At 43.0% G+C, this 23,176-nt stretch overlaps 1 protein-coding gene across 7 annotated transcripts in view; it reads right to left on the bottom strand.

The window, feature by feature from the left end:
* The window catches only part of camk2a (calcium/calmodulin-dependent protein kinase II alpha), a 98,541-nt gene extending 92,395 nt beyond the window's left edge, over window positions 1-6,146 (bottom strand). For all 7 annotated transcript variants that reach the window (XM_036967563.1, XM_036967564.1, XM_036967562.1 and 4 more), the window contains exons 1-2: window positions 5,792-6,146; window positions 597-691 (exon numbers count right to left, since the gene is read on the bottom strand). In XM_036967563.1, the coding sequence (XP_036823458.1) occupies window positions 597-691; window positions 5,792-5,853 (157 nt within the window). In that variant the 5' untranslated portion in view covers window positions 5,854-6,146. The remainder of the gene's footprint in view (window positions 1-596; window positions 692-5,791) is intronic.
* Window positions 6,147-23,176: the final 17,030 nt, after the last annotated feature.

Below are 23,176 nucleotides of genomic sequence, written 5' to 3'. Positions count from 1 at the left end.
CCCTTATCTCACCTCATTTGCTCACATCGTATATAGACTTGTTTCTACTGTATTATTGACTGTATGTTTGTTTTACTCCATGTGTAACTCTGTGTCGTTGTATGTGTCGAACTGCTTTGCTTTATCTTGGCCAGGTCGCAATTGTAAATGAGAACTTGTTCTCAACTTGCCTACCTGGTTAAATAAAGGTGAAATAAAATAAAAATAAGTCTTTATGACTGAAAAATGAATGTGCCAATCAAACTGTGACCAACAACAGTCAGTTCAAACCTTCATTTCAAAACTGTGAGCCAGCAGCATTTTCCAGGTCAGTCAGTACCATCAAAGGGTTCTGGCAACACTGAGGAAGAAATATCACTGCTCTACTTAAAGAAACGTTTGGAGGAGTACCGAGGGATTCACACAAGACAATACAATAGCAATCTTTATGAACAAAACCCCTACTGTCTGCACCAAATAAATAGAATCCACCCATTATGTCATAATTGACTTGAATGGGGAGGCTTGTTCTATGGATCCTACTTCTACTGTCTCCACCATATAGACTGTTAAAACATATTTAAAGCGGGGTGTTGGGAGATAGGCAAGTCACTTACCCCTGGCAGATAGCTTCTTGGTGTTGATGATCTTAGCAGCATACTCTTGGCCTGAGAGGACCTTCAGGCACCGCCGCACCACTGAAAAAGCTCCCCTGGGAAGCGCAGGAGACAAAAATGCATATTGAACTGCATAGTTATAGTAAATATTCATTTTGATTTCCAAAAATTGAACGTAATGTTTTCGTACTAAAATGGTTAATGCATCATTCATTTCATGACCAAAATGAAACTGCAAGCTAAGTGTTGACCAAGTGTTGACCAAGTGTTGACAGTCTATTTTGAAAAATAAATAGCTTAAATCCATTCCCTAAAAATAGCACAGTGAGCATATTTTAGGAAAAAGTGTAAAATACTGTGATTGATATCTGATCTGGTGTTTTGCAATTATGCATGATACACTTCTGAGTAGTACAGTAAAACATATTTAAAGAACAGCTCCTGATCCTTGATAGATTGGTCACGAGTCTCTTGTGAACAGATGCACGTCACATAAATGTCAGTAGCGTCTGTCAACAGACTGTGGGAAGCCTTAACTAACGAGGAGTTACGCTGATTTTTTCCGGGGCTGGACAGGTGCTCGCATCTTCAGAAGGTGATTTTTGGCCCATAGACTTGCCTGAAGCTGGCTGAGAGATTACGTTCAGAGGGGTGAAGACTTCACTAGTCTGGTTAGTATAGATGGTGTTAGTCTAGATAGAAAATATAATTTTCTAACCCATCTCCACCCAGAGTTTAATCAAGCATCTGATGCAATAATGCAATATTTTTGTTCTGGGTTTTCCGAGACTAGTTTACTCGGCTTTGTGATTGAGAACATTGCCATGCAGGCATACACATCACTGACGATCTGAAATGGTCCGCAAACACAGACAGTGTGGTGAAGAAGGCGCAACAGCGCCTCTTCAACCTCAGGAGGCTGAAGACATTCGGCTTGGCCCCTAAGACCCTCACAAACTTTTACAGATGCACAATTGAGAGCATCCTGACTGGCTGGGCTGGCCTGGTACGTCAGCTGCACCGGGAGCAACCGCAAGGCTCTCCAGAGGGTGGTGCGGGTATACCCAACGCATCACCAGGGGGCAAACTGCCTGCCGTCCAGGATACCAACAGCACCCGATGTCACATGAAGTGCAAAAAGATCATCAAGTACAACAACCACTCGAGCCACGGCCTGTTCGAGCCACGGCCTGTTCGAGCCACGGCCTGTTCGAGCCACGGTCTGTTCACTGCTCACTTTAATAATGGAACACTAAATCAAATCTAATTTTATTAGTACATGCGCCGAATACAACAGGTACTGCTTACTTACGAGCCCCTAACCGACAATGCAGTTAAATATATATATCTATGGATAAGAATAAGAAATAAAAATAACTAGTAATTAAAGAGCAGCAGTAAAATAACAATGGCGAGACTATATAAAGGGGGGTACCGTTACAGAGTCAATCTGCGGGGGCACCGTTTAGCTGAGGTAATATGTACATGTAGGTAGAGTTATTAAAGTGGCTATGCATAGATGATAACAACAGAGAGTAGCAGCAGTGTAAAAGGGGGGGGGGAGCAATACAAATAGTCTGGGTAGCCATTTGATTAGGGGTTCAGGAGTCTTATGGCTTGGGCGTAGAAGCTGTTTAGAAGCCTCTTGGTCCTAGACTTAGCGCTCCGGTACTGCTTGCTCTGCGGTAGAAAAGAGAACAGTCTATGACTAGGGGGGCTGGAGTCTTTGACCATCTTTAGGGCCTTCCTCTGACACCGCATGGTATAGAGGTCCTGAATGGCAGGGAGCTTGGCCCCAGTGATATACTGGGCCGTTCGCATTAACCTCTGTAGTGCGTTGCGGTCGGAGGCCGAGCAGTTGCCATACCAGGCAGTGATGCAACCAGTCAGGATGCTTTCGATGGTGCAGCTGTAGAACGTTTTGAGGATCTGGGGACCCATGCCAAATCTTGTCAGTCTCCTAAGGGAGGGCAAAGCGGGATTTCGTAGGAGGGCAAAGCGGGATTTCTTATAAGCTGCCGGGTTAGTGTCCCGCTCCTTGAAAGCGGCAGCTCTAGCCTTTAGTTAAGTGCGGATGTTGCCTGTAATCCATGGCTTCTGGTTGGGGTATGTACGCACGGTCACTGTGGGGACGACGTCATCGATGCACTTATGATGAAGCAGATGACTGATGTGGTGTACTCCTCAATGCCATCGGAAGAATCCCGGAACATGTTCCAGTCTGTTCTAGCAAAACAGTCCTGTAGCTTAGCATCTGCTTCATCTGACCACTTTTTTATTGATCTCGTCACTGTTGCTTCCTGCTTAAATTTTTGCTTGTAAGCAGGATCAGCAGGATAGAATTATGGTCAGATTTGCCAAATGGAGGGCGAGAGAGAGCTTTGTATGCATCTCTGTGTGTGGAGTAAAGGTGGTCTAGAGATTCTTCCCTCTGGTTGCACATTTAATATGCTGAAAGAAATTTGGTAAAAACGGATTTAAGTTTCCCTGCATAAAAGTCCCCTGCTTCTAGGAGCTCCACCTCTGGGTGAGCATTTTCTTACGGCAGAATACAGCTCATTCAATGCTGTCTTAGTGCCAGCCTCTGACTGTGGTGGTATGTAAACAGCTACAAAAAATAGCTGTTTAGGTAGATAGTGTGGTCTACAGCTTTAATAATTTTACATATGGCTTTACTCATGCCATATATACTGTATTCTATTCTACTGTATTTTAGTCAGTGCCACTCGGACATTGCTCGTCCTAATATTGATATATTTCTTAATTCCAATTTCTTTGTTTTCGATTCGTGTGTATTGTTGTGAATTGTTAGATACTGCTGCACTGTTGGAGCTTGGAACACAAGCATTTTGCTACACCCGCAATACCATCTGCTAAATATGTGTATGTGATCAATGCGATTTGATTTGATTTGATGCCTGAACACCATATTTCAAACTAAACACATAAACATGAGGTCAGTGCTAGCCCAAGCTTCTGTTCCAAACCAAACCTGCCGCCTCTTTCATTCAACAGTTGAGTTATTGCGCTAGGAATTACTTGTGAAAGGACACATGAACTTCATTGTGTGCTGCTTAATGGATTCAGATTGGGCTTCTCCCTGGTCACTGTAACATTGTGCATCATGTATCTCCTCAGTGCTACTGTCAGTACTCATCAGTGAAAAAAGACAAGGTCGTAGTTGAAAAGATTCTCATAATCTGCCAGTGCCTTAATAATTATTGTCACTGTCTTAACAGATCTCTGTTCTGATCCTAAATGTCAGCTCTGGTCATTCATCAGACATGTTTTGAGCTCAGTACAACCATCAACTGTGGGAGAAAAGCATTCGAAAAAATATGACATTATGAAATGTGTCCATGTCATACTATTGGATTGCCACCCCCAAAATTAAATTATGTAAGCGGTTTTGGCTGCTTGGTGTGTGTGTGTGTGTGTGTGTGTGTGTGTGTGTGTGTGTGTGTGTGTGTGTGTGTGTGTGTGTGTGTGTGTGTGTGTGTGTGTGAGAGAGAGAGAATCTGTGAGGGTGGGGGCCAGTGGGGTTCTGGATACTCTACTCTAGATGTGTCACAACTCTCAGATGGTTGAGCATTATGTGTTTCTCAGCATACATACTGCATTCAGCCAGGTTCCTCTGCATACATACAGCCAGGTTCCTCTGCATACATACTGCATACAGCCAGGTTCCTCTGCATACATACTGCATACAGCCAGGTTCCTCTGCATACATACTGCATACAGCCAGGTTCCTCTGCATACATACTGCATACAGCCAGGTTCCTCTGCATACATACTGCATACAGCCAGGTTCCTCTGCATGCACACTATACAGCCAGATTCCTCTGCATACATACTATACAGCCAGGTTCCTACTGCATACACAACATACTGCATACAACCAGATACAGCATAATGCTATAAACAAGGGGGCTCGATGAAGCACCATCAAGCATTTCACGTTGCACCATCAAACATTTAATGTAGCACCATCAAGTATTTCAATCCAACATACTTTAAAATGTTAAACTCCTAGACCCCTGAGGACTTTTTCAAATTGTGAACTAACAATAAACAGGTACTTCGGTCCTTTGTAGCTCAGTTTGTAGAGCGTTGTGCTTGTAATGCCAGTGTAGCAGGTTTGATTCCCAGGACCACCCATATCTAAAATGTATCCACGCATAAAAGCGTCTGCTAAATTGCATATTATATATTAACAGAATGTATATATAGTAAGCTAAATCAATATGTCCTCTTTTCCATTTATGTAGATTGGTGGAGAACCATTCAATATTATTTTACCTGGTGTGAAATCTTTGATAACTGTCAGACAATCAAAATAATTGAGCTGTCAAGTTACCAGAAGATATTGGAAAATAAGGACAGTGTGTGTTTTGTGTGGGCAGGCATGTGTGTGTTTTGTGTGAATGTATGTGTGTGTTTTGTATATGTGTGTGTATGTGTGTTACCACCTAGAGGATGAATGTGAACCACCGAGCACCGCTATCCAATAATAAAGTCGAGTCTTCTCGCTTTATTCCACCAGGCTGAATCTCTGTCTCGACCTAGGGTCCAATATGACATTGAGAGACATCCTCCAGCTTCCTGTGTGAAGAGGTAGCCACTTACGAAAGATCAGTTATGTCTTCTAAGTGATGATACTACTCTCTCAAAATGCACTCCATTTAGGAAAATGTTATGTGACTCAAGACTCCTGAAATAATTATCAGACGAGAAATGTCAGAAATATGTTGGCACTGCCACCTGTTAATTCCCACCTGTTCATTCTCACCTGATCCCACCTGTTCATACTCACCTGATCCCACCTGTTCATTCTCACCTGATCCCACCTGTTAATTCCCACCTGTTCATTCCCACCTGTTCATTCTCACCTGATCCCACAAGTTCATTCCCACCTGATCATTCTCTTAACTCTTCCCTTCTCTCATCAAAGTTATATTTCCTCAGCTAAAACACCTTTCCGGTCTCCTACCATAAAGGGATTTCTTTAGAAGAGTAATGTTATTCAGTTCTGCCACCAAATATTTAATCAATAGTCCCTCACTTGCTGTGAACAAATGCCTCTGACTCAAACTGAACAAAGAGGTAATCTTTCATTGTCACACAGGCCCCAAATGCAATGCCAAATACCCCTTTGTATGAGTAAAAAAAAATGAAAAATGTCTTGTGGAACTTACTTGCCCAGTTCCTCAAACATCTGGAATTCCTCAGTGAAGCGGGTGCAGATGGTAGTGGTCATGATCTGAGGTGGAGGGTTTCAGCTGGACCTTTAGTCGAGTGCTTTTTGGAGCGAAAGCAATTGGAAGCGATAGATAGAGGATGGTTGGAAGCCTTGATGAGAGCCAAGCTTCTCTATCACTATCCTGATCTACGGAGTGGAAGTGAAGGGGGGCAATGCTGGCTGTCAGTTTTGCTCCAATATTTCGCCCGCCCGCTTCGCCTGGTTCCTCCAATCGCAGCTCTGCCTGCACTCCTGAATACACAGCCCCATTGCCATGGCAACTGCATCCCCCTCCTCTCCAAACGCACACTTCACAGGCAGACAGACAGACAGACAGACAGACAGACAGACAGACAGACAGACAGACAGAGAGAGAGACAGACAGACAGACAGACAGGCAGGCAGGCAGGCAGACAGACAGACAGACAGACAGACAGACAGACAGACAGACAGACAGACAGACAGACAGACAGACAGACAGACAGACAGGGGAGGAGGCAGCTTAACATGGTGGCGTTTAAACAGTGCACACATATGGACAAGCACATACATGAGCACAAACACGTAAACATATGTGCATACACACATACTTAGCAAAGTGAAAGATTAAATATACATCCACTTCAATCCACTAATATAACTAATCAAGCAACCAAGCAAGCCCCAAAGACATTAAAATACCAGTCATTTAACTTTTGATTAAGGAATCATTAATATCTCTATTTTCTTTGGTCTGAAAATATTTCTCTGATGTACTATTATGTTATTATTATGAAAATAACAAACCAACCAACTGTAGGCCCTCACAATGAAGGTTAAGTCAGAATCCACACTCACCCACCTACTCCTCATTTTATCATCACAGCTAGCTCTGCTTCATGGAGGAATCATCTACAACACTTTATAGCCCAACCTGGTCTGAGAGATTTTCGTATTATTCTGTACATAAATCCGAGACACTCCATTTAGTATGATATGCTACATTTGGTATGGTATGCATTAATTTGTGGACGTCCAACATGTTCCCGAATTTGAAAAATGTACAATATACTACAAATTTGAAAAACTTATGATATGTTACGAATTCTAGCTAGGTGCTAATGTTAGCTAACTGGATAACGTTGGCTAGGCTAGGGGTTAAGGTTAAGTTTAGGAGTTAAGTTAAAGGGTTAGGGGAAGGGTTAGCTAAAATAGTTAGGGTTAGGGGAATGGTTAGCTAACATGCTAAGTAATTGAAAAGTAACTAAAAAGTAGTAAGTATTTGAAAAGTTGCTAATTAACAAAAATAGTCTGTGACGAGATTTGAAATCACAACCTTTGGCTTGCTAGATGTTCCCATTATACGCCTACCTATCCACCCCAACCAACCACCCTACTTCCATTTTTGACTTAACCTTCTATCTTATGTAACCATACCAAACGTATCATGTCATACTAATTTGAGAGTCCCGTTTTTACATGTACCATGTTACGTGTAGTCTATGAGACCAGGCTGTATAGCCTGCAGGTTAATGCATTACACGCCATGGTCAATGACCAGATACTAGTCTAGTGGAAACCATGTCACATACAGCCTAAAGGGAATATATCCTAATTATTCACGAAGAAGATATTTAAGATCTTTGTCACTTTTGATTTCTGCATGGCCCCTTTGTCGATCACAACACATTCAGCCACTAACCCACTCAGCCCATTGTGAACCTGTACACCCCACTGGGAAAAACTAAAAGCTTGACCAAGTCATTCCTCCTTGTTGACGTATACAGTCTGTCTCTGACAGAGTTGGGAGATTCATTAAGATTTCATCACAGCCCTTCCCCCTCTTCCATACTTCCAATAGAAATGCAGTATACTGACGCTCCTGCTAAACAAGCAACGTTGGAAATATGTTCTACCCTCTTGTGGCTTTGAGTCAGTAACTCCAGCAGACCGCCTGGTCTACCCTTAAGGGTATCAGCCCGGCTCAGGACTTTGTGATTCACTTCTATAACAGGCCGCGTATTGGCCACATGGCTTTGTTGCTGTCAAGCCTGGACAAGGCTGAGCTTTCACGGTCTGCTGGCTGCGAGTGCATCTCCTCAGAAAGCAGAGAGTGATAGACTTGGGGGGGGGGGGGGGGGGGGCCTTCTTTCCCTATACATTTAGTTTTCAGTCAATTAGCAAATGCTCCCATCTAGAGAGACTTCCATAAGTGCCTTCCTGTTTGGGAGCTGAAACAACTACAGTCCATAACATGAGCATCAATAGTAAAAAATTATATTTCAGTAAGGAACAAGATGGTGGAATACAGTATCATGCTTTACAATCTCAACAACAGACTCTTAGGCATCAATCTCCTCCTTGACTGACAACTGCAAAAATGACTTGGTTAGGGCAACAATGTTGTATAAACTGAGTAATAAATGAGAAAACGGTAGAGAATGGAAAGGGTTTGGATCAACATATATATCATCTAAAATGTCCAGCAGGTCTCCCTGGAATAACACACACACACACAGACACAGACACAGACACAGACACAGACACACACACACACACACACACACACACACACACATACCTGGGGAAGCCTGAGCCAACAGGAGCCACTTTTAATGGATGAAGTCAGACCCCGTCTATGGGACAGATCTCTGCAGCCAGGGACAGAGCTAACCCAGAGATGGATAGAGACCAGCTGGTCAGTGTTGATCCTCATCTGGAAATTCCCTGTTGGTTTCTATCACCTCAATCAGAACAACCTGCTCATGTTTATGTTTCTTTATGATGTGATGTGAACACATATATTCAGGCATCTCACAGAGCTGCTAATTTGCCACATGTGATGAAAAGAGGGGCTTCCAAGGTGCATTACGTCACCAAACATTATAATTGCCCCTGTTGAAGACCCAAGGCACAAATGGAGTGGGATATGACACAGGATAATGACTGTCCCCAAGTGTTGACAGGTGGTATGACACTCACATCAATGTGTTGAATTTACATTGAATAACGGTTCAGCAAATACTGAGGCACTGAAGAATGAATGATTCTCACACGTCTAATTGGATCACAGGTTTCCTAGGCCTAATTAATTTATCACAAATTGGAATTTAAATGGGAACACCTTAAGATCACAATATTGATCTGGGAAACAGTATGTGTCATATGTATAGTATGACATGATGGAAATGTATGAGCAAGGCAATATTCCCTCAAATTGTCTTCATGAGTAATGAATTGAAGCCAATAAACCTCCATGAGCCAACATGAAGCATTTCCTCAGATCAGGGCGGCAGAAATCTTTTCATGTCACACGATTTTTGAAACCTCTCACTCAAAGTGCTGAACTACACACCAAATATCCAAAACCATAAGCTATTTCTCAGCCTTTGACTCAGTTGTCAATTGCATAAAACACTTTTTTCAAAACACTACACACAATTCTCTACCTAAAACACAAAAATCTAACAGGAAGTGACTTGCTTTCCTTTTCCAAACACAACCAATCAAAATGCTACACTTATTCACCAGGTCACACACACACTCCTCACATGTGCAAACACTAATAGTTTAACTGATCACTAACCAATCACTGCTTTACTGTAGTATAGGCCTATAAATAGGTCAAAGGTCAGATTACCTGTTTTGAACAATGAATGCCAACAATGGACAGAGAACAAGAGGAGTAGGAGGGAGAGGAAGAGGAAGAAGAGGACTAGGGCAAAGAAGAGAAGGAAGGAGAGCCATCTCTGATGAGATTAGGGCAACACTTGTTGATCATGTGATCAACCACGGTTTGACCATGAGAGAGGCTGGACTGAGAGTCCAGCCCAACTTGATTCGATTTATAGTGGCGTCCATAATTCGAACCTTCAGAAATGAGAACAGGTATGCAACTATCTAATGACTATTTTAGCATTACAGTAATGTACTGTAAAATACGTATGACTGCATAGTATTGCATAAACATTTGTAACTCTAAGCCATCCATTTACTGCACTGCATTGAATGAATGAGGTTGGTTATCATGCTTTACTACATTTTATTGTACATTGTTTACAGTTCCTATGCTGAACACATACTGTGTTTGAATTCTGTACAGAGTGGAAAGGCAAAGACATCATGGAGGACGAGGACGCTTGTTTACAGATGTACAAGAGACTGCAATTATAAATATGGTTTTGGCCAACAATGCAATTAGGATTCGAGAGATAAGAGAGCATATCTTGAATAATGACACCATATTTAACAACATCAATGCTGTAAGCTTGTCGACCATACAACGCATCCTCCAACGGCACCGAGTGACGATGAAACAACTTTACAAGGTGCCATTTGAGAAAAACTCTGACAGTCAAGAATATGCGACATGACTTTGTAGAGGTATGTATACAACACTACTTCCAGTACTTCAGACATACCAAATTTACTCATCTGTATATCCTTTTGTCTGTTACAGAGAGTATTGGAGCTGGATGCCCATGTAATTCGGCATTAATTTATTTATGTGGATGAGGTTGGCTTCAACCTCACCAAAACCAGGCGCCGCGGAAGAAATGTAATAGGACAGAGGGCAATTACCAATGTCCCTGGACAGCGTGGGGGTAATATAACTGTGTGTGCTGCCATCACTCAAAACGGGGTCCTCCATCACAATGCCACACTGGGTCCGTACAACACGGGCCATATGCTCACTTTTCAAGATGCAATTTACACAATGCTTGTCCCTGATCCAGATCAGGAGCCTGCTAGATTTGTGGTTTTATGGGCCAATGTTAGTTTTCACCAGGCTGTTCTGGTCCAAAACTGGTTTGCCACCCATCCACAATTTTGTATAGTTTTGTACCTACCCCCATATTCACCTTTTCTAAATCCCATAGAGGAATTCTTCTCAGCCTGGCACTGGAAAGTGTATGATCTCAAACCCTATGCCTGCATGCCGCTTCTCCAGGCAATGGAGGACGCATGTGGGGACATAGAGGTTGCCTCTGTCCAAGGTTGGATACGCCATGCTAGGAGATACTTCCCTCCATGTGGGGACATAGAGGTTGCCTCTGTCCAAGGTTGGATACGCCATGCTAGGAGATACTTCCCTCCATGTGGGGACATAGAGGTTGCCTCTGTCCAAGGTTGGATACGCCATGCTAGGAGATACTTCCCTCCATGTGGGGACATAGAGGTTGCCTCTGTCCAAGGTTGGATACGCCACGCTAGGAGATACTTCCCTCAATGTTTGGCAAGAGAAAACTTATCTTGTGATGCGGACAAAGTATTGTGGCCAGACCCAGGCCGGAGAAGAGATGAAGCGTAGCTTAGCACTGGTGACTTCCCCCCCTCCCCTCCTACCAATTCCTGGACTACCCCCCCGGGACCCCACACACACAATTGTGTTCTTTACTGTATTCTAAAGAATATACTTTTGGTTTACATATGTTTATGGTTTTGTTGTATGCTACTGTATACTACAGTAATGTTTGGCCTAATAAATATTTTCTGTTTCTACATTGCATTGGTGTTTACAGTGTACTTGTTACCCCTCTCAGCAGATTACTTTCACTGTAGAACATTGTATTGGTGTTACAGTTTTTTTGGATTGCTTACACACTAAAATTAAAAGTAGTACACTATTAGCAAAACCTTACACTCAAGAAGCAAAACATCAGCCCATATTTGCACAACTATAAGCACATTGTCAACCTCACACTTGTTGCAAAACTCTACACACAGTGATTTGCAAAACACTAAACACACTTAACATACATTACACACAAAAATATATCATGAAGTCACGTCCTTGCAATACCAAAGCACTGACTGTCAAATTACCACACCGTCCAAACAATTGGTTCAACACAGTCATCAGGTGTGCAAACACTTGTTTGCTTAATTGTAGACACACCAATCAGGTGTATAAGCACTATAAAAAGCAGCAGGTGAGTTCATCGGTCTTCAAGCACAATGGAAAGAGTCAGAGAAAGAGTAAGACGAGGAGGAGGAGGAGGAGGAGGAGGAGGAGGAGGAGGACGACGAGGAGGACGAGGAGAATGAGGAGAATGAGGAGGACGACGAGGAGAACGAGGAGGACGAGGAGAACGAGGACGAGAACGAGGAGGAGGAGGAAGGGGAGGAAGAGGAAGACAAGAAGGTGCTCAAAGAGGACCGAATCTGACAAATGAGATCCACGCAACACTGGTTGACCACGTTGTCAACCACGGCCTGACGCTGAGGGAAATTGGACTGCGCGTACAGCCAAATCTAAGCCGATATACGTATAAAACGTATTCAAATGAAGCAAATTTATCGAGTGCCTTTTGAGCGCAATTCCGAAAGGGAGAAACGACTGCGGCATGGTTATGCAGAGGTATGTATTCACTTTAGCAGTGTGATCTTGCATACTGTCTCATAATATTTTACTGTACTGTAATATGTATACTAGATCTACACTGAACTACACAATTTTGCCTGACACTGTTTTTCTGAGAGTTTTACGAATGGATGGAGAGGAGATCCAGCATGAGTACATTTACGTAGATGAGGCTGGGTTCAACCTGACGAGAACACGAAGGAGGGGAAGAAGCATCAATGGCCACAGGGCTATAGTCAATGTCCCAGGGCAAAGTGGGGGTAATATAACACACTGTGCAGCCATTACACAGAATGGGGTCCTCCAAAGTCATGCCTATATGGGCCCTTACAACACAGCACTCATACTTACATTCTTGGACCAATTGCACAACATAACAGCAGCAAATCAAGTCGATCATATGCAATACATTGTTGTCTGGGACAATGTGTCTTTCCACCGCTCTGCTCTGGTTCAGAACTGGTTTCAGCAACATCCACATTTCACCGTCCTATATCTTCCACCATACTCTCCATTCCTCAACCCTATAGAATATTTTTTCTCGGCATGGCGGTGGAAGGTATATGATCTCCGTTCCAGGCTGAGGTACCCCTCATCCAAGCCATGGAGGAGGGCTGTGACCAGATGGAGGTAGCTTCAATGCAAGGATGGATTCGTCATTCAAGACGTTTCTTTCCAAGGTGTCTTGCTAATGACAACATTGCCTGCGATGTTGATGAACTTCTCTGGCCAGATCCAGCTAGGCGAAGAGACAATGTCTAGTTATTTTTTATTTTATTTTTTTGAACTTACAATATGTAAAGTGACGTTTGGTTACAGTATTATGAATCTCCATGTCAACATTTTGGGCGTGTTGAGAAATAAATGTTTTTCTTCAGTCTGCAACATTGGTCTTTTGTAGTGCTTGGTGAATTTACATTATATTTGTACTTTGTTGATAGTAGCCTACTCTAATCATAGGGAAGTAGAAGTGCTAAAAGTGTTTTAGGTTTATCACAGCAGAGTGTAACTCGTGTCAACAGAGCATAGTAATGTGAAACGTGTGTGTTTCATATGGTAACAAAGTGTGGTTTTTAAAAAGAAGTGTATAGTTTTTACAAGAGTGTTTAATTTTGCAAAGGATCTGTGGTGTTTTGCTATTTGGGTGTGTGGTTGTGCTAATTGTGTGTAGTGTTTTGAAAACACGGGCCCTGTTTTGAAAATCGTGCTTAAGCAATCAAAAAAAACTGTAACAGTGTACTTGTTACCCCTCTCAGCAGATTACTTTCACTGTAGAACATTGTATTGGTGTTTACAGTGTACTTGTTACCCCTCTCAGCAGATGACTTTCACTGTAGAACATTGTATTGAAATGTAGATATAAGCCTATGAAAGACCAAAGAGCTTTAGATTTAGAACAACAGTGTTTACATGGTTTATCCAGAAATGTACTAATATGAAAGCAGTGTTTGACATTTGATGCAAATGCTTCATTCTGACATGTGTTTATAGCATTTTGAATGCAGTGTTACATTTTGAAGGAGATGTGAGGCATTTAGCATTTTGTGTGTGCAGTTTTGGCAATTGTGTGTAGAGCTTTGAAAAAAAGGAGACGTGTGTAAGAAGTTGGAAAAAACTGTAAGAGTGTTGGGCTGGCAATAAAATCAGATCGGTTAAGATAGAAGAGGACATGGGCTACAAAGAGTGTGGGCTCATTGAGGGTGACTCATATAACCATCCTGGAAGGAATAAACAAACCAAGGTCTTGCAATTTATGATATGAAGATGCAAGTCTATGTAATTTGTTTGGTCTCTCTTAAGGAGATGTGTGTGTGTGTGTGCGTGCATTTCGGCTGCCTCCTAGCAAGTTGTGCTAATGTTGTGGGCTAACGGGCAGAGAGAGAGAGTGGATATTTGAAAAGTCATCTGGAGCAGGCAATCAGCCAGAGCAGCATTTGATATTACAGTTCTTAATGCTGTGCTACTCTTATCTGGATTATAATGGTGTGAGCAGGTGCCCTGAATCTGGCCTGTTCCTCTACTGTAATGTCCTCCACTGTAGAAGGCCCAGATATAGTGGTGATTCTAGGGGATCAAAGGGGATTTTGACAGATGTAGAAGTGATTATACAGACGACTATTCTCCCTGCTTTAACAGTCTTCTAGTTCCACAGCAACAAGAGCAAGACTCCACAACTAGTTCTTAATACTTCCTCTGTCGCTAATGACATTCAGTGGCCTAGCTTACCTTTTTAGAACTAGTGTTTTGTCTCTACTGAATGCCATGAGTTCCCCAGGGATTCCTGAGGCTCCTTACTGCAGTTCTGCTCCTGTAGGATTTGGCTATCTGACAGACAGGATCAACATCAGTGGTGCCTCTGCCTGACTATCTGACTGGCTGCCTGACTATCTGACTGACAAGATGCAATGCTAGGTTTAGGGTCAATTCCCATTTCAATACCTGTCAATTCCGGAAGTGTTGACAGTCTCATCAATGCTTTTCAATTGGGAAAATGTCAAATTGGAATTTGATTTACTTTCTGAATTGACTGAAATTAAAATGGAATTGACCCTATGCCTGCAGCCTACTTAGTGGGAGAGCTGTCTCACTGTGGAGACAGTGGATGCACAGTAGATGTTAGAAGACATTAGAAAAGCTTTGCTAACTATAAGGAAATACAAATGATTAAGATTGAATTATATACTGTAGTTTAAAGAAATATGTGGATATTCATTACATTTGCTATACTATTATTGCTGAACGATTCTCTGTAGATAGAATTCAAACTGAGGTCTAACAAGTCTGAGCAGATCTTTTCCCTCTAATCTAACTACAATTGATAGGCTGTGCATTGTGTAGAGGAAAACGCAGAGGTGTGTGAGAGCGAGTCAAAACTAAAGCTGACGATTCCCTAGGCTCCATGATAAGACTATACCCCAGGTTCCATGATACATGACTATCCCCCAGGCTCCATGATATGACTATCCCCCAGGCTACATGATAAGACTATACCCCAGGCTACATGATATATGACTATCCCCCAGGCTCCATGATAAGACTATACCCCAGGTTCCATGATATATGACTATACCCCAGGCTCCAAGATATGACTATACCCCAGGCTCCATGATATAACTATTCCCCAGGCTACATGATAAGACTATACCCCAGGCTACATGATATATGACTATCCCCCAGGCTCCATGATAAGACTATACCCCAGGTTCCATGATATATGACTATACCCCAGGCTCCATGATATGACTATACCCCAGGCTCCATGATATAACTATTCCCCAGGCTCCATGATATATGACTATCCCCCAGGTTCCATGATATGACTATCCCCCAGGCTCCATGATATAACTATTCCCCCGGCTCCATGATATGACTATTCCCCAGGCTCCATGATATGACTATACCCCAGGCTCCATGATAAGACTATACCCCAGGTTCCATGATATATGACTATACCCCAGGCTCCATGATATGACTATACCCCAGGCTCCATGATATAACTATTCCCCAGGCTCCATGATATATGACTATCCCCCAGGCTCCATGATATGACTATTCCCCAGGCTCCATGATATAACTATTCCCCCGGCTCCATGATATAACTATTCCCCAGGCTCCATGATATATGACTATCCCCCAGGCTCCATGATATGATTATCCCCCAGGCTCCATGATATAACTATTCCCCAGGCTCCATGATATGACTATACCCCAGGCTCCATGATATGACTATACCCCAGGCTCCATGATATGACTATACCCCAGGCTCCATGATATGACTATTCCCCAGGCTCCATGATATATGACTATCCCCAGGCTCCGTGATATATGACTATTCCCCAGGCTCCATGATAAGACTATTCCCCTGGCTCCATGATATGACTATTCCCCAGGCTCCATGATGAGACTATTCCCCAGGCTCCATGATATGACTATCCCCCAGGCTCCATGATAAGACTATTCCCCAGGCTCCATGATATGACTATCCCCCAGGCTCCATGATATGACTATACCCCAGGTTCCATGATATATGACTATCCCCCAGGCTCCATGATAAGACTATTCCCCTGGCTCCATGATATGACTATTCCCCAGGCTCCATGATGAGACTATTCCCCTGGCTCCATGATATGACTATACCCCAGGTTCCATGATATATGACTATCCCCCAGGCTCCATGATAAGACTATTCCCCTGGCTCCATGATATGACTATACCCCAGGCTCCATGATATATGACTATCCCCCAGGCTCCATGATAAGACTATTCCCCAGGCTCCATGATATAACTATTCCCCCGGCTCCATGATATGACTATACCCCAGGCTCCATGATATGACTATCCCCCAGGCTCCATGATATGACTATACCCCAGGTTCCATGATATATGACTATCCCCCAGGCTCCATGATGTAATGATGCTGAAGCGTGTAAATCACTTGAATGTCAACAATGTTGACAGCCTCAGTTATGTATGTTTCTACCGTGCAGTGGGCAATAACCTTGTTCCCCAACTATTGCATGTTGTTAGCGCATGAGAGACCACTTCAATCCAGAAGCTAGGAGTCGGGCCTGCAGGATCAGAGAGAGAGAGAGAGAGAGAGAGAGAGAGAGAGTTCAGGTATCAACAGGGGTTGATGTGACTGACATTGATGGTCCAAACCCAGACTTCTAGTGAGCAGAGAACATTCTTTGGCAGTAGTCATGGTAACATGAGATGAGGCTGAGGCATGCCAGTACTATACGGAGTAATGGATCGGATTAGGAGACTTTGGGTTGAGTTTGTCTGCGGGGTCCGTGAGTGCAGCCAGGGATACAGGCAGCTGCACCATAGAATCAAGCTCTGGAAGAGAACTGGCAGGGAGTTCAGAGGCCAAGCTAGGGGGTGAAAAACCTGTTGTTGCCTGAAATGTCGCTAGCTCTGGACACAATATTTCACATCTGAAAGAAATCTGGGAAACACTTTATTTGGATAGTCCAAATAGTATTGGTTTAGATGGTCAGTATATGGTGAATAACTGTCAACAACATTTCAACTATCTACTAACCCTGGCCCTAACCTTAACACACATCCTAACCCTAAACTTAAAGGCCCAGTGTAGTCAAAATTCAAATGTGCCTGTGTTTTGTATCATATTGTACAACAGCTGATGAAACTAACATGGTAAAAGTTTGAACGTTTTGTATCAGTGTTATCTCTTGATAGCTGCTGGTTGAAAATACAATCTACACATGACCATCTAATCAGCAGGTTTACAAGGACTGGAGTTTCGGCTTGTCTGGGGACATCACCAGGCGGTGAATTGGTTAACAGACCAATAACAAAGAGAGTTCCAAACCCTTTCTGCCAATAACAGCTAGTATTCAGTTTCCCTCTCCCAACTCAGACCATTACCGGACAGTCCTAGCTAAATTCTTGCTTGAGAATTTATTTAGCTGAATAGCTATGTGTCAATTTTAATGTCCAACTATTACAGTAAGGTAGTTATTGTTAACCAGAAATTATTTGTGTCACGTATACACCCTCTCCGACGCTCAAGGTCATCAGGGTGCTCATTATTACGCACACCTGTCACCATCGTTACGCGCATCAGCGCCTCATCAGACTCACCTGGACTCAATCACCTGCCTGATTAGCTTCCCTATGTCACTCCCTTTGGTTCTTTCCCCAGGTGTTATTGTTTCTGTTCCAGTGTTTGTGTCTGTAAGCTACCCGTGTTTCTTGTTCTGTTCTATGTTCATTTATTTATTAAATACACCCCCTGAACTTGCTTCCCGACTCCCAGCGTACAAGTTACAATTCGATATAAAAACAGCTGCATTGGCCTTTTAACCCTAACCTTTAACCCTAACCCTGACCCTAACCTTTAACCCTTCCCCTAGCCCTAACCTTTAACCCTAACCCCTATTCTAATCCCTACCCTAACCCTAACCTTAGCAAGCAGTTGCTTATCAACAGGAACACCTGCTCTTTCCAAGACAAAGACTGACCAGGTGAATCCAGGCGAAAGCTATGATCCCTTATAGTGTCACTCGTTAATCCACTTCAATCAGTGTAGATGAAGGGGAGGAGAAGGGTTAAAGAAGGATTTTTAAGACTTGAGACATGTATTGTGTTTGTGTGCCATTCAGAGGGTGAATGGGAAAGACAAAATATTGAAGGGGGTATTGTAGTAGGTGCCAAGCGCACTGGTTTGTGTCCAGAACTGCAACACTGCTGGGTTTTCACGCTCAACAGTTTCCCGTGTGTATCAAGAATGGTCCTCCACCCAAAGGACATCCAGCCAACTTGACACAACTGTGGGAAGCATTGGAGTCAACATGGGCCAGCATCCCTGTGGAACGCTTTCGACACCTTGTAGAATCCATGCCCCAACGAATTGAGGTGGTTCTGTAGACAAAAAACGGGAGGTGGGTTGCAATTCAATATTAGGTAGGTGTTCCTAATGTTTTGTATGGGACTATCCAAATAAAGTGTGACAAAAAAGTGTCTCAGTCATAAGGAGGGAACCACGGTGATAAGAACGGCCCTTATAACATGTAAAGAAATCATGAGTCACTCAACACAATCATCTGCTCCATAACAACTGCATTGTGTCAACTCTGACAAGCTTCTTTCCTGAGAGCTCACAATCATCTGCTCCATAACAACTGCAATGTGTCAACTCTGACAAGCTTCTTTCCTGAGAGCTCACAATCATCTGCTCCATAACAACTGCAATGTGTCAACTCTGACAAGCTTCTTTTCTGAGAGCTCACAATCATCTGCTCCATAACAACTGCATTGTGTCAACTCTGACAAGCTTCTTTTCTGAGAGCTCACAATCATCTGCTCCATAACAACTGCAATGTGTCAACTCTGACAAGCTTCTTTTCTGAGAGCTCACAATAGAAACAAATTCATTCTGTAAATCCTCCTCTACCACATCCATACATTTCTCTTAGCTGTATTTTATATTCAAACCAAATGAAATTGTGTTTGTCACATGCGCCGAATACAACAGGTGGAGGAGACCTTAATGTGAAATGTTTACTTTACAAGCCATTAACCAACACTGCAGTTTTAACAAAAATAATAGTTTAGAAAATATTTACTAAATAAACTCAAGTTTAAAAAATGTACATTTACACTTGTCAATGCTCCTTTTCATACTGGTAAAGGTCACGGGAGGATTGTAGATCACATAGTAAAAGCTCTTCAGGTAGCACAAAATAGACAGTGCTATAAACTCCATGGCTAAGTAGAATGGGGAGTAAATGGCCTAAAATGGAAATATCTCCCATGAACTCTATGTAGAGTCATCTCTATGAGATTCACATTACTGTGAAAAGATAAAATCATGTGCATTAAGATCTGTCCATGTCATTAATCAGACAGTAGTAATGGCCAGTGAGTCAGCCTTGGTTCACTTTAGATGCATTATAGTCTTTAATAAATGCACTTGTCCTATCTCTATCTCTCTCCCCCTCCAATTTACCCCCTCTCTCACACACACACACACAAACACACACACACAGCTGGACAGAGATCGTCTGTCATCTCTTCGTCTTCTATTCCAGGAGACGTCTGCCCTCTCCATAGTTCCCGTATGGAGACAAACATCTGCTTTACTGAACAGTTAAGAGATAATGGCCCAAGCATTTTTCCTGGACATTTTGTTTTTCTTGGATGCCTCAGATTCAGAGATATCATTAACTATTTTCTGAGATGATGAGTCTCTCTGCAGCTGCTCCTCTTACAACCTTGAGTGTTTTTGAACGCCACTGTAACACTGTAATCCTTTGACAACAAGAGTAGTTTTCTTGGAGTTCTTCCTGAAAGCTTGTGTCATGAGGGAGAGCAGAGTCTCAGACTATGGTGTGTTGGGGAATACATTATTTACAGTGTTGAGGGAAATCTGAAGAGGGAGAGCAGAGTCTCAGACTATGGTGTGTTGGGGAATACATTATGTGCAGTGTTGAGGGAAATCTGAAGAGGGAGAGCAGAGTCTGAGACTATGGTGTGTTGGGGAATACATTATTTGCAGTGTTGAGGGAAATCTGAAGAGGGAGAGCAGAGTCTCAGACTATGGTGTGTTGGGGAATACATTATTTGCAGTGTTGAGGGAAATCTGAAGAGGAAGAGCAGAGTCTCAGACCATGGTGTGTTGGGGAATACATTATTTAAAGTGTTGAGGGAAATCTGAAGAGGGAGAGCAGAGTCTCAGACTATGGTGTGTTGGGGAATACATTATTTGCAGTGTTGAGGGAAATCTGAAGAGGGAGAGCAGAGTCTCAGACTATGGTGTGTTGAGGAATACATTATTTACAGTGTTGAGGGAAATCTGAAGAGGGAGAGCAGAGTCTCAGACTATGGTGTGTTGGGGAATACATTATTTACAGAGTTGAGGGAAATCTGAAGAGGGAGAGCAGAGTCTCAGACTATGGTGTGTTGGGGAATACATTATTTGCAGTGTTGTGGGAAATCTGAAGAGGAAGAGCAGAGTCTAAGACTATGGTGTGTTGGGGAATACATTATTTACAGTGTTGAGGGAAATCTGAAGAGGGAGAGCAGAGTCTCAGACTATGGTGTGTTGGGGAATACATTATTTGCAGTGTTGAGGGAAATCTGAAGAGGGAGAGCAGAGTCTCAGACTATGGTGTGCTGGGGAATACATTATTTGCAGTGTTGAGGGAAATCTGAAGAGGGAGAGCAGAGTCTCAGACTATGATGTGTTGAGGAATACATTATTTGCAGTGTTGAGGGAAATCTGAAGAGGGAGAGCAGAGTCTCAGACTATGGTGTGTTGGGGAATACATTATTTGCAGTGTTGAGGGAAATCTGAAGAGGGAGAGCAGAGTCTAAGACTATGGTGTGTTGAGGACTACATTATTTACAGTGTTGGGGGAAATCTGAAGAGGGAGAGCAGAGTCTGAGACTATGGTGTGTTGGGGAATACATTATTTGCAGTGTTGAGGGAAATCTGAAGAGGGAGAGCAGAGTCTCAGACTATGGTGTGTTGGGGAATACATTATTTGCAGTGTTGAGGGAAATCTGAAGAGGGAGAGCAGAGTCTCAGACTATGGTGTGTTGAGGAATACATTATTTACAGTGTTGAGGGAAATCTGAAGAGGGAGAGCAGAGTCTCAGACTATGGTGTGTTGGGGAATACATTATTTGCAGTGTTGAGGGAAATCTGAAGAGGGAGAGCAGAGTCTCAGACTATGGTGTGTTGGGGAATACATTATTTGCAGTGTTGAGGGAAATCTGAAGAGGGAGAGCAGAGTCTCAGACTATGGTGTGTTGGGGAATACATTATTTACAGTGTTGAGGGAAATCTGAAGAGGGAGAGCAGAGTCTCAGACTATGGTGTGTTGGGGAATACATTATTTGCAGTGTTGAGGGAAATCTGAAGAGGGAGAGCAGAGTCTCAGACTATGGTGTGCTGGGGAATACATTATTTGCAGTGTTGAGGGAAATCTGAAGAGGGAGAGCAGAGTCTAAGACTATGGTGTGTTGGGGAATACATTATTTACAGTGTTGAGGGAAATCTGAAGAGGGAGAGCAGAGTCTCAGACTATGGTGTGTTGGGGAATACATTATTTACAGTGTTGAGGGAAATCTGAAGAGGGAGAGCAGAGTCTCAGACTATGGTGTGTTGGGGAATACATTATTTGCAGTGTTGAGGGAAATCTGAAGAGGGAGAGCAGAGTCTCAGACTATGGTGTGTTGGGGAATACATTATTTGCAGTGTTGGGGGAAATCTGAAGAGGGAGAGCAGAGTCTCAGACTATGGTGTGTTGAGGAATACATTATTTACAGTGTTGAGGGAAATCTGAAGAGGGAGAGCAGAGTCTCAGACTATGGTGTGTTGGGGAATACATTATTTACAGTGTTGAGGGAAATCTGAAGAGGGAGAGCAGAGTCTAAGACTATGGTGTGTTGAGGACTACATTATTTACAGTGTTGGGGGAAATCTGAAGAGGGAGAGCAGAGTCTCAGACTATGGTGTGTTGGGGAATACATTATTTGCAGTGTTGGGGGAAATCTGAAGAGGGAGAGCAGAGTCTCAGACTATGGTGTGTTGGGGAATACATTATTTGCAGTGTTGAGGGAAATCTGAAGAGGGAGAGCAGAGTCTCAGACTATGGTGTGTTGGGGAATACATTATTTGAAGTGTTGAGGGAAATCTGAAGAGGGAGAGCAGAGTCTCAGACTATGGTGTGTTGAGGAATACATTATTTACAGTGTTGAGGGAAATCTGAAGAGGGAGAGCAGAGTCTCAGACTATGATGTGTTGGGGAATACATTATTTGCAGTGTTGAGGGAAATCTGAAGAGGGAGAGCAGAGTCTCAGACTATGGTGTGTTGGGGAATACATTATTTACAGTGTTGAGGGAAATCTGAAGAGGGAGAGCAGAGTCTCAGACTATGGTGTGTTGGGGAATACATTATTTGCAGTGTTGAGGGAAATCTGAAGAGGGAGAGCAGAGTCTCAGACTATGGTGTGTTGGGGAATACATTATTTACAGTGTTGAGGGAAATCTGAAGAGGGAGAGCAGAGTCTCAGACTATGGTGTGCTGGGGAATACATTATTTGGAGTGTTGGGGGAAATCTGAAGAGGGAGAGCAGAGTCTCAGACTATGGTGTGTTGGGGAATACATTATTTGCAGTGTTGAGGGAAATCTGAAGAGGGAGAGCAGAGTCTCAGACTATGGTGTGTTGAGGACTACATTATTTACAGTGTTGGGGGAAATCTGAAGAGGGAGAGCAGAGTCTCAGACTATGGTGTGTTGGGGAATACATTATTTGCAGTGTTGGGGGAAATCTGAAGAGGGAGAGCAGAGTCTCAGACTATGGTGTGTTGGGGAATACATTATTTGCAGTGTTGAGGGAAATCTGAAGAGGGAGAGCAGAGTCTCAGACTATGGTGTGTTGGGGAATACATTATTTGCAGTGTTGAGGGAAATCTGAAGAGGGAGAGCAGAGTCTCAGACTATGGTGTGTTGGGGAATACATTA

The sequence above is a fragment of the Oncorhynchus mykiss genome, chromosome Y, assembly GCF_013265735.2.
Source record: "Oncorhynchus mykiss isolate Arlee chromosome Y, USDA_OmykA_1.1, whole genome shotgun sequence".
Lineage (NCBI taxonomy): Eukaryota > Metazoa > Chordata > Actinopteri > Salmoniformes > Salmonidae > Oncorhynchus > Oncorhynchus mykiss.
Note: the sequence above shows the minus strand (reverse complement) of the source record. Positions and strands in the feature narration are given on the sequence as shown.